The following is a 12,794-nucleotide window of genomic DNA, read 5'->3' on the forward strand; positions in this document are numbered from 1 at the left end:
CCACATGATCTGTAACCCAGAAGCCTTCACACCCCAGTCCTACTGAGAACTGCTAGACCGATAATAAAATAATGTGTTCTGGTTTTGCAGGAAGGGTAACTTTGCGAGACTTGAAAAGATGCAGAATGGCTCATGTATTTTACAACACATTCTTTAACCTGGAAAAGTACTTGGACAATGAACAGCGGGATCCCTTTGCTGTGCAGAAGGTATAAAGCAGTTCCAAAATAGTGATTGCTCTGAGAGTTCTACTCTGGAAAGGAACAAGAGATGGATACTTTCATGAAGTTCCCAAAAGAATTTACTAGGAAATATGGTGGCAGTGGTCAAAACGATGTATTTAGAACAGAAATTTTCCTAAATGTATGCTTAGTAACCCCAGAAAATATAAGAGGGAGAAGAGCTGATTAAATTTGCTTAGTATCTGGAAAGGTTGTGTAATATCCCATTATATTATTCTTTGATCAGGTACTAGGACAAGTAATGACAAGACATTTCTGCATCTTTAGCAGAAATTAAATGATTAAAGCCCTGCTTGCTTGGTGTCATGAGGCCTTTGTACATTGGCCTATTGCACATTATTCTTCCTTAACACTTAAAATGATTCTGATAAATGAGCAGCATACATAAATGGTAAAATATATATGTAACAGTAACAGTTTCTTCAGTACATATTTCAGAGGAACAGAAACATAGACTGTTATCACTTATCTTGAATGTGATCTTTGGCAAGTTTATCCAATTCAGGGACAATTATTAGATGGGATATATAGTGTCTACAAATTTAGAACATCAAGTAGGATACAAGAATCTCTTTTCCGGGCTTAAATAGCTAATGATATTAGAACTCTTTGAACTGGAAGGGACAACAAGAGGTAGCTAACTTATCCTTTCCCTTCATATAGCAACCCCTGTATCCTTATTCACCTGATTAAAAAACAACTATTGGTGAAGAATTTGTAACTACCTTGAATTACAAGTTTATACAGTTTCACAGAAGAGAACTATGTCGCTTTTATTTCCCTTCTGAAGTCAATGGTCTACTGTAAACAAGAAATGCCTCAGTCCAGTGTTCTGAGGCATTAAGTTAAAAGTGTATAAAGAAATGTACGCGTATAGCGTATGAAAAATAATTTGTTTGTCCTTTCTATTTCTAGTTTTTAGTAGTTGTACTCTTCAGAGTTTGAATTTCCCAACTGCAATGAGGTTCCATTCAGTTTACCTGGAAAGTGAATGGTCATTGCCCTGAGACTGTGTGTGTGTGTGTGTGTGTGTGTGTGTGTGTATTTGTTCAAAGGCATCCTAGTCATTGCAAATATGTATATTGTGAAAGTGACTTGGTTTGTTCAGTTTTGCTTGTTTCCTTCTCACATATTTATTTAGGATGTTGAGAATGATGGTCCTGAACCCTCTGATTGGGACAGATATGCTGCTGAGGAGTATGAAATTCTTGTTGCTGAAGAGTCTGGCAATGAACAGTTACAAGAAGGGTGAGTGTCAATATCTGCAAAATGTGGTTATAATTGCTACTCCCAGAAGCCTCAAAACTCATATGTTTGAAGATGAAAAGTTGTTTTGAAGCAAAATGAAAAAGATAAACTGTTTAAAACAGAGAAACATGTTTATGAACAATAAAATGAGTTACTAAATAACTAATCTTGGAATGTCACTGCAAGCCTGTTTGACTATGACAATAAACACATATGACATAGTCATTTAGGGTGTCATTCCTTAGTTGATAGTTATACTGTTTGCTACTGTATCTACAAAATGTCAAAGCAATTAGCTGAACTGTTCCTAAACTATGTTGGCAGAAATGTTACAATCTCTTTTTCAACCAAAGGATTTGTGTATTATTGATGAATTCATATTGCTAACTCTTTGTAGATGAAAGCTTCCATGGCATATTAAAAGAATGCCCTGAGGCAACTCAGCCTTGGCAGAGAAAGGATAAGAGCCTTGCGTTCCGTATGTTTTAGTTTATAGTACGCTACCAGGCACTGACACAGAAAATTGCTATGACTTAAAATGTGTCTTTCAGGAGTTGGCTTTGGTAAGCAAGATTGAGTGAAGATAAGCAATGTTTTATGGTAGTATGGTTATTCTGGAAGCACCTTCACATCAGCGAAAGCACTTTTCTTCTCCAGGGCCAAACTCTGAAAAAAGCCTGTTCTGTATTTCCTGTTCTGTCCAGCACACCTCTGGAAAAAACTGCATTTTAGGGACCCCTATTTCTCCCTCTCCCTGGCAACAGTCTCCCACAATGAGCAGCACAGATGCACTTGCCTACACCTGGAGATTATCTCCAGCAAAAGAGGGTGTTCCTCTTTGCAAACATTTTTTTGAAACCAAACGTCTGACGCGGCTTACGCAGCTTCCGATTGCGTGCAGGAAGCTCCTGCAGCCAATCAGAAGCTGCGCCTTGGTTTTCGAACCGTTCCAGGAGTCAAACGGAGTCACAGAATGGATTAAGTTTGACAACCAAGGTACCACTGTATAAGGACAGAGAAATCGGCTTCTTTTGCACGTTGTTTTGAGCCTTCTACAAAATGTATAAACCTATTAAGGTGATAAAGTGAAAAATTCGTAAGCAGTGGTACCAAATGCTTTAGTATGTTATATGTTTAAGATTTAAATGGAATAATCATGGCCATTTGGATCCACTACTTACATTTCTGCTCTCTACGCCTGTATAAATACCTCAGATTTATAGCTGTTTTACTTACTGAAAAATGATCCAAGTAAAAGACCTCAGTTATAACCAAACATGTAAACCATCTGCGTTCTTAATATCTTTCTTCCTTTTTGTAGATCTTTTGATGACGACTATGAAACAGATGAACTCTTATCACTACCTGAAATTGAAGAAAAGTCAGATCACTTAGTTATCTCAGATCTATCAACCTAAACATATTGAAGAAGTGTCTCCAAGGTCTGTTGATACTAAATGGGAGAATCCTCAGTTATTACATTTCAGGAATTACTTCATTCTTTTCCTTGAGAAAATAACCAACATTTGAAACCATAACACCATCTTTTAAAAAAATATATAATTACTTGCTTCTGCGGTTTGGTAACTTCCAGCAGTATGGTAATGTGTGTGGATATGGGTGGGCTTCCGCAGGCATATTTAGAAACTGCAGAGAAGCTAGAAAGGCTACACTGTACAACAAAGCATGGAAAGGGTTGAAAAGAATCCATGGTTGTAGAAAACCAAAGAATTTAAAGCAAGTTGAAGAAATTATTTCCTGCCTCATGGATTCTTTTCTCTTCTTTTTATACTTAGAAACTGAACCTTCCGCTTCCTTCTCACCTTGCTACATAATTGTGACAAAAACTACATGTTTTTCTAGAAATATTTTCAGATTACTCCACTGAATAAGCATCACAGGAAGACTGTCAATGAATAGGCGGGGGGGGGTGTCCCAAGAGTTTATTCAAATCCAATATAAAGCTACTGGGTTTGTTTGTTTTTTAAAGTTTATTCTAGAAAAATACAGGCTATTTGATCTTAATTGCCTTTCTTCACAGGATGAGCTTTCCTTTTCTTACGGCTTTTCCAACAAAGTACAAGAGCCCCTCGTACATGTTTAGTCTTAGCGAATGCAATACTCCTACAAATCTCTGTAGAAAGATCATGGCACATATATCCCCACATAATAAAGCGGTTACTGCAAGGAAATAACCCAAAACACTGCTGCAAGAAATAGCATAGCTCTTTCCTGCATTGTTCACCATTTTTTTTAGCTTTTAAAACTAAAATCTAGGGTGTGAACCTCTCATGAATGAGAGGTGCAGGGTATATGCCCTGCCAAATATTAAACAAAAACCCTGATACAGCAGCAAAATTGACTGGAGCTCAGAAAGCTCCATTAAAATCAGTGACACCCTCACCTCCCCCAAACTTCACTAGTGGTTCTTGCTCTTTAGAAATTAAAACGCTAGATTATGGTGCTTCCTCATTTGCACAATGGGGGAATGTTGTGTGGCACTAAAGCAGGTTTTAGAATTAGGCACTAAATTTCTTTGAAAGCCACTGAGATTTGCATCCCAGACTTAAAAGCATTGCCTTGGTTCAAACCCATTTAATATGAATATAGTTTGTGCAGGCTAAACAGTATGGATTGTAAGTTTGGATACTTTGGTATTGAACTTGCTTTTGTCTTAATTCTGTAATAAAATGTGTTAAAATAATAGGAATAATCATGCATTGAATTATAGGAAATTGTTTGCACTTTTTTCAGATACAAAATCAAATTTAAAAATTCCAGCATACCAAATTTAGCTTCCTCTGCTATAGGTTAAAACTGTATTAGAGTTTTGGAACCTAATTTCAGTGCCAGTCCTGGAGCATGAATACTGCATTGTATAATAACAATCTGGAAGAGTGTATTTGAGCATCTGCCTGGATTGTTGATGCAGGTGTATGACTCTCGCTGACGGTGTGAGGGCTCTGAGGTTCATCTCGGTGATTTGCCTTGGTCACAAACAGAAGGCGGCCTGTCCTTTACCCTGTGTTCTTTATCTGTACACATGTGTACACATATACACCGTTTTATGGAAGTGCCAGGTGCAGTGCCTGAGCACATGCTTTGCATGCAAAAGGTCCCAGGCTGAGTCTCTGGCATCCCCAAGCAGGGCTGGGAAAGAATCCCATGTAAAAACATGAAAAACTGCTGCCAGACAGTTCTGAGCCAGATGGACCAATGATCTGATTCAGCATAAGGCATGTTCTTGTGCAGAGCGCTTTTTCCGCACTACTAATTACTTAAGCAAAACCGTTTGTAGTTGGAATTAGAGAAGGGGAAGTTTTTTGGCCAGAGGCTTGGGGTGCTCTCTGTAATAACAACAAATTAACATTTTTAAAGCTGGTTTTCAATAAATATATATTTTAAATAAATAAATAACCTCAATCAAGTTTTAATTCCAGACCAGGTATTAGCAACAGAGCTTATAAGAAGGGTTCTAGAATGAAAACCCCTTGATTTACAGTCTGATAAATGGTGCAAATGATAAAGAAGTATGGGATTTATCACTTTTTAAAAAGACTGCTGATGATAAAGATAAAAGACAGAAAATGTTTTCATTTCCATGTCATCTATACCATTTATATTCACACTGATCTTTTTTGGGGGGGATTTGTAATTTTAGGGAAATTGGAGGATCCCATAATTCTGAGTTGTTGTAAGAAATATTCAGTGCACAGCTCATTTCCCCCAGAGTATTAGATTTTATCTCATAGCATTTGTGCTAGCTATACAGTTCACAAGATTTCATCCAAACCTTTGATTCCATCCAATTCTTCATTAGTACATCAGTTGGTTTTATATATACTATTACATATTATAGAGCAAACATTGGAGAAAGGAGTTGGTAAAATGCAACTTTTTTTTAGTATTTTTAGTGGAACTGACACTATGATTTCACCAATATTTTTGAGCAACTATTTTAAGTTAGCATTATTCCACATTAGAGTGGTTATTGTCATGCTGCACCTGCGATGTCCAGCCTCCCAACGCAGCTGTGTACTGAACAAAACTTTAGACTAGTCTCATGCAAGTTTCTAGACTGGTCTGCTGTTTGGAAAGGTTTACTGCATTCCTGTTACAATTCCAATCAGGAATGGTTTAATTTGACACTATGTTCCTCACCCTCCTCCACCCACGCCATGTAGTTTGGGTGAATAACTGTATTCTCTAGAGAATCCAAACATAGCATCTTAAATAAGCACAGGCTTCGCATAAAGTGTTTCCTTGGTGTTCCCAGGATCTATTTCACACCATTGCTAACTCATTTAAACGGTTGTTCCGCTACGCTGGTGCTCTAGAGGCACCCCGTTTTAAAATTATGCATACTTCTTTGGCTAAACACAATTATGCTTATTTTCATTTTGGAAAAAAAACGGTTAACTTGAGCTGCCATATCTTACTTGCCATAAAGTAAATGGCAGAGGCAATTATTAGCATCGTTTCACTTGAAGCCAATAGTGTAGATATGCAGATAACTTTAGTGAATAATTTTATAAGTGGTAATCCGTTAGGTTACCACTTACATTTAGCACTACATTTGAATAGGAATGATGTGTCAACAGGTCAACTGTATGCAAATTTGTATTCAAAAACACTGTAAAAATTTCTGTATTGTAAAAATAAATAAATGTCCTTATGGAATACTTGTAGCCTAATTGGAGCATAACTAGGAGCTAGACTCCCTATGTTTTATTCCCAGTTTTGCAAAACACCTGCTATGCACCACTAGTAAAAGCTTGTTGAACTTTTGCATGTGTGCAAAAATACCTTTTGGACAACAGTCTGTAAAGGTTTTTTTAGTCAAATTTTGAACGTTTGTTTTTATCTGCTCTTAATGCTGTATATCGGATTTCTTGTCTGAAGAGTAGAAATAATAACACCTACCTCATATGAAAGGGGTTAGTATAATTCAGACTGCTATATTGCAGAAATTCCTTTCAATAAACTAATCAAGCAATACTTGTTTGGTGATGCATGTCCTTTAATGCTTATTGGGACAAAGTCTGTCTTCCACTGGTTAAAGTGGAATGAGAGAGAAACATGGTTACTAAAAATGAATGCTGCAATTGGTATCAAGTTTTTAGGCAGTGTTCATGTTTTGGAGGTGCCTCACGCACTTTGTAACTGATTTTTCTACTTTATTTGGGCCGCCACTGAGAGGCAGTATTGTGCAGAAGGCACAGAGCTGAGCCGAGTATCAGGTTCATTGGTAAGAGTGGTTTTTTGTAAAATTGGACAAAACTGTCTGGATTTAACACAAAAGCTCTCCCAAGATCACTCCAAGAGCATCTTGCGTTTAGCTTAAAATATATAGCCTTAAAAGACCAAAAAGTTCATCCACAATGCCAAAATAACTCTTGGGTCTAAGAATATCTTTGAGTATCACAGTATGTGAAGTCTATGCAAAAATATTTTTTAATGAAGGTCACAGAGACTATAAACACTAAATAATTTGGAGAAATGCTTGTAATTAATGTTTATTCATGTATTTTAACATGCTTTGTTGTTATGTGTTAAGGTTTGCAGGAACTAAGATGTACAAAAAAAAGTGTGAAACTTGTTTGACACAGTTGTCCGAGGATTACTTGTGCTGGGCAAGGCTTTGCCTTAGCTATTTTCCTTTGTATTTCCTTTTTTGCAATTAAAAATATTTTTAAAAATAGTGAGTCTCATTAATTTCCCCCCACAAGATAGGAATTAATGTGCTGTATCTCAGAAACAGAAATAATTAAAAAGAAAAGTTTTAGAATGGAGTCTGAAATAAGTGACGTTGTACGCTACAGAAATTACTACCACATTTAATCAGTTGGAATAAAAGCAAGGCTACAGGATAGCAAATGAGCAACCCAATCTGGACTGGTGTGTAGTCTGGTCTTTGTGCCAAATCCAATCTATTTCAACTTGACTATGTAATAATTTTTTTGAATTGCATGCTTTTCATCAGTTTCATTTTGGTCACACACAGATTGCTATTAGTATAAAACATTAATGCCAATCATCTTGCAATTCTAAAATATCAAGCCCCATTTATCCCATAATTTGGAGCATAATTAAAATAAACATGCAGAGGATTGCAATACACAGGTTATTACATTGAATGCCATTTCTCAAAGCAGCCCTGTTATCAAAGGAGTCAATATTTGGAATACTTCTTATTTGTTAGGCATGTGTGCCATTGATATACGTAAGTCTGACCACCTCTCAGTCGTTAAATGTGGTGGCACAGCTTTTAAAAAGAGCTCCGCACTTCTGAGGAAGTGAATAGGTTCCAAGTTAATTTTAATAAGCTGGAGGTACATACATCCAGCTTTAATAAGCTGGAGGTACATACACTATTAAATATCTTTTTTTAAAAAATCAACTGTGGAAACATGGGACACGGGTGGCGCTGTGGGTAAAAGCCTCAGTGCCTAGGACTTGCTGATCGAAAGGTCGGTGGTTCGAATCCCCGTGGCGGGGTGCGCTCCCATTGCTCGGTCCCAGCGCCTGCCAACCTAGCAGTTCGAAAGCACCCCCGGGTGCAAGTAGATAGATAGGGACCGCTTACCGGCGGGAAGGTAAACGGCGTTTCCGTGTGCTGTGCTGGCTCGCCAGATGCAGCTTTGTCACGCTGGCCACGTGACCCGGAAGTGTCTCCGGACAGCGCTGGCCCCCGGCCTCTTAAGTGAGATGGGCGCACAACCCTAGAGTCGGACACGACTGGCCCGTACGGGCAGGGGTACCTTTACCTTTACCTTTTTACATACACCCAAGATTCAGAGAGCTCTTCCCTGTGTTTCAGATTCGCTGTTTCACTCTAAGATTTGGTATTTGGGAATATATATTACAAGGAATCAAAGTTATAGAAAGTCAGTTATGGGAACGTGTGACAACAAATTAATAAACATGTAGTTAGATGGGGAAGAATCAATCTTAGTATCAGGGACTGTCTAATGGGAGTCATGATGCTTATTTTTTAAAACATTATTGTATTTCTTTCAAACCCTGCCAGTTTGGGTCCCCAAGAAGCAGCTTCAGAAATGGCAAAGGAAAAAACAATTATCTTTGGTTCAGCAATTGCCATTGATTAGGAAATCCATTTTATTTAAACCAGCTCAGAAAGGGATGCCCTTAATGTTGAGATTTATTATGAGGTGAACCAAATAAGAAATGTGGTATCAGTCTTTTATTTTAGAAGACAGAATGAAACAGTGAGCCCAACTAGAGAGCCAGGTTATTGGGTGAATTAACATAAATTAGAATAAAACAGCATTCGTTGTGTTAGTTCAAAGACCATAGCAGAAGGAATCCCGATTAAAATCCCTCCTTCCTGAAAGCATAAATTGCACTCACTTTTCTAGATCATAAATCATTTTATTATGGCAGTGTTCAGAGTCTGGAAGCATAGGGCAGGGTTGTTAATACCGAGGTTATCTCCCATGATTTCATCGGCATTTCAAATATTAATTCCTTCTGAAACTGGCAGTCAAGAAAGAGTGCTACTTGCCAGCTCATGCAATTTGAGCAAAAGCTGTTTGATAGTCTAATAGCGATGAGAGATACTGTATCCAATATATAAAAATGGCAATTGATGCTGTTCATTGGTATTTAAAAATATTGTGTACCAGATTTTAAAGTGTTTCTTTTTACAGTTTGTACACTATTAAATATCTTTTTTTTAAAAATCAACTGTGGAAACATGGCCTTAACATCATAATCAAGAGGACTGTAATACATTGTAGTCTAAGCTGCCCTTTAAATACCTGGCAGCAACTGCTAGGAAGGCATAATTAAAACTTCTCCATTGACAGTATTTAAGGAGATTTATCTTACACGTACCCAGACTTCCCCTCTAAGTTGGAGTTGACATATGGGCACTTGCCTCCACTTGTAATGGAATTGTAAAGAGGTGCGGGAATTTTGGGTGCAATTGTTTCAGGAACTTAGTTTCAGCACAGGCCAATGGGTTCATCTCATGCCACAATTGGCCTTCCAGGCCAGTACTTACACTTATAATGGAAACACTTGTTAGCCATAATGGAAACAATTGTTAGCCATTTGTTAGTGGCAGCCAGATCTCATGTAGCTAGACACTGGAAGGATTTGAAAGAGGTAAATACTGAGCATTGGTACCAAATCAGGCAAATTGTACTTCTAGAAAAACTGACCCAGACAGTTAGTGTGGAGAGGTCAAAAGGGATTTTTAAAATTGTTTATGAAGTAGAATAAAGTTACTCCCCTCCTTTGGCATACACTCATCTCTGGGTTCTATACTTTGACGGTTTGTCTACAGTCGTGAAAATCTCTACAAGACTCTGTTGTTGGACTGCTGAACATGTGAAGAGGAAAAATAATCATACCGTTACCTTGATTGTGATACTGCTTGCTCTGTTGTAGTTGCTCGGTTGTACTTACCGATTTCCTTTTGTGCTCTCCCCGTACCTGAGATATGCAATATCAGAGGGTTAATTACATGTTTGAATGTAAATTGGGGGGTTATTATCATTGTCATTATTGTTTTCATTTATATTTTCATTTTGATGTTTATGTGAGGTCATATTGTCACTTAAGTTTTCTGAAAATTAATAAAGATGTTTATTATACTATTCTTCCTTTCTGGAAGGTATTCAACTATGTTTTGCTTAGGGTAGACTCATTGAAATTAATGAACATTCTAAGTTAGGTTCATAAAACTTAGTTGCATACCACCGGTAAGCACTTCCCAAATAAGCACGTAAAGAATTGCTCTATAAATCTGGTCAAGTTGGATTACTGCCTGTGACTGCACCATTAACTGCAGATAAAAAGGTAAAGGGACCCCTGACCATTAGTTCCAGACATGACCGACTCTGGAGTTGCGGCGCTCATCTCGCTTTATTGGCCGAGGGTGCCGGCGTACAGCTTCCGGGTCATGTGGCCAGCATGACTAAGCCGCTTCTGGCAAACCAGAGCAGCACATGGAAACACCGTTTACCTTCCCGCCGGAGCGGTACCTATTTATCTACTTACACTTTGACGTGCTGTCAAACTGATAGGTTGGCAGGAGCAGGGACCGAGCAACAGGAGCTCACCCCGTCGCAGGGATTCGAACCGCTGACCTTCTGATCGGCAAGCCCTAGGCTCTGTAGTTTAACCCACAGCGCCACCCGTGTCCCTTTAACTGCAGATGCTATTAGCTTATGATAAAGGACTTTATAAGCAAGGCTTCCAGGTTTAAATTAACTGGAGTTTCTTGTTATGACAGACCTGGGAACTGTGGTTAAACTACGGTTTCTTGGAACAAGCCAGGATAAGAAACCATGGTGTGACCCTGGCTTGTTTTAAGAAACCAGAGATTAAGCAGTTTGTCCTTGATGGATATAACAACAGACCAGATATTAAAAATGGAAGCAGATGCTTCACATTTCCTTGTGGCTGTGCTGCAAGAGGAGCGTTGTGTGACACCAAGGCTCATCCAGGTTTATTCCTGTATGACTAAACAGTTCCATTTACACTGGACTATAGCATCTCTCAGCATCACAGACCATCAAAGAACCTAACAGAATTGGCACTGCTTTGAGATGGTTGTTTTTACCTACTGAAGCATGCTCAGAGCAACTGTTGTCATAACCACTCGTAGCCTAATCTAAGATTTCTTTCTTGCCCTCCCTGCTATTTATGTACAGTGGTTGGGTAAAATGATGTTAGTTTGGAGTGAAATGCCAATATATTAGCAACACCCTGTTGTATTTTTAATTATTAAATTTCTTCAATTTCAAATCAAATCAGTGAAAAGTCTTGGCTCAAGCAGGGGAGGTAGGTTACACTGCCCTAGAGAAAAAAATGCACCATGGAGTACGTCTCCTGGATCTACAGCTCAGATAGCAATGGGTAGCAGGTGTGCTGCTTTTGAGCAATTAGGAATGTAGTAGTGACTCTTATTCAAGAGTGAGATTCAGCTACCATCTATAATGCCTATGTAGTACCCTTTCTGATTTTGAAGTATTTACAATATATTAGGTAAGAGCATATTAATATAAATGCCTGCTGGATCAAACAAAAAACCCATCTCGTCCAGCAGCCTATTTTCACAAAGTGGCCAATCAGAGGGCCATGACAGCGTAACAGCATTCTCCCTACCTGGGTATCCAAGCAACTGGTACTCAAAAGCAGTGCCTGAAATGGAGGGAGAACATAAATAGTCACTGATGACCTTATCATTCATGAATTCGTATAAACCTCTTTTAAAGCCATGGCTACATCCTGTACTGTGTGCTGCATAAAGAGGTACATTCTTTTGCCTGTCCTGAATCTTGATTTCTGCACAATTGGACTTCTTTTGGGATCACACAAACCTGGTCCGATACATAAATCCAGAATTAAAAATGTGTTCAAGTGCTCACAGCTGCTCCAAAGTGCCTTTTTCTGCCTTCTTCATTTGACTCCATGCTCGGGTTTTAGTAATTTTCCTACGTGGCAGTAATTTCTGTAGTGCAGTGCAAGTGTTTTTTATTATGGGAAAAACACTTGTGTTGTACTTTACAAACACTATTTTCAACCAACATTTTTTTTAAAAAAAAGAAGATAATGTATATGCAAAGCAGCCCAAAGTGATCCTCTTGTTCCTTCTGGCAAATGACTATAGAAGCACCTCTTTGCTAAAGCAGTCTAGGAAGCAACATAGAAAAAATGGCACCCAAGCATAGGGATGCAAGATCATTGATTTGACAGTCCTCTTATTACCAACATGAGTTATCCCCATTGCTTTATTAAATTTTTGAAGCTGCAGGAAATTAACAAAACAACTTTTAATGAAATGAAACAAAAAGTCTCCTTTAGAAACCAAGTATTCAGAGTATTAAATGGTATCAAATTGTTTCCCTGGGTAGTTTAACAAAATAAAAATTAAAAAATGGCATTTATTAATCAGCTCAATTTTTAATACACAGTTTAAGAATGTTGGCAGTGTAGAAGAAAATTAGTTTTTAAAACAAACCTGAATTTACCACCAGCAATACATTAAAGATCTGGAATCTCCAATAAGCAGTTCCAAAGAACAGTTGATTTTAATCACCAGCTACTGGAATACTGTTTAGTATAGCTGTGAGATAGATTGAAATCATTCCCACATTTGGGGACCAAGGCATACTCATGACATATTGGAGCTCCAGAACTATACTAGTAGCAGTCTTGAAAAAAAACTTAACAGTTCTACAGACATTTGCAGAAAATACCCAGGCAGTGGGAATAGCACTCCAGGCTTTTGGTTTGTTTGATTAGTCTTCTTACAGATACTGAAATAATAAT

The 12,794-nt window shown here is 38.0% G+C and overlaps 1 protein-coding gene and 1 long non-coding RNA gene across 6 annotated transcripts in view; one reads left to right on the forward strand and one right to left on the reverse strand.

Annotated features, from left to right (window-relative positions):
* Positions 1-7,191, forward strand: part of PPP2R3A (protein phosphatase 2 regulatory subunit B''alpha) — a 32,678-nt gene extending 25,487 nt beyond the window's left edge. For all 3 annotated transcript variants that reach the window (XM_053389737.1, XM_053389735.1, XM_053389738.1), the window contains 3 exons: positions 91-209; positions 1,384-1,490; positions 2,812-7,191. In XM_053389737.1, the coding sequence (XP_053245712.1) occupies positions 91-209; positions 1,384-1,490; positions 2,812-2,908 (323 nt within the window). In that variant the 3' untranslated portion in view covers positions 2,909-7,191. The remainder of the gene's footprint in view (positions 1-90; positions 210-1,383; positions 1,491-2,811) is intronic.
* Positions 176-12,074, reverse strand: LOC128414445 (uncharacterized). Of its 3 annotated transcripts, XR_008330661.1 has the most exons (4): positions 11,628-12,074; positions 9,744-9,950; positions 2,727-2,851; positions 204-1,465 (listed from the first exon to the last, which is right to left on the reverse strand). It is a non-coding gene; the product is annotated as an uncharacterized LOC128414445 (long non-coding RNA). The 3 variants fall into 3 exon arrangements; XR_008330660.1 differs by lacking the exon at positions 11,628-12,074 and having other exon boundaries at positions 176-253; positions 9,744-11,609; XR_008330659.1 differs by lacking the exon at positions 11,628-12,074 and having other exon boundaries at positions 9,744-11,604.
* Between the last annotated feature and the right edge of the window lie 720 nt (positions 12,075-12,794).

The sequence above is a fragment of the Podarcis raffonei genome, chromosome 5 (genome assembly GCF_027172205.1).
Source record: "Podarcis raffonei isolate rPodRaf1 chromosome 5, rPodRaf1.pri, whole genome shotgun sequence".
Classification (NCBI taxonomy): domain Eukaryota; kingdom Metazoa; phylum Chordata; class Lepidosauria; order Squamata; family Lacertidae; genus Podarcis; species Podarcis raffonei.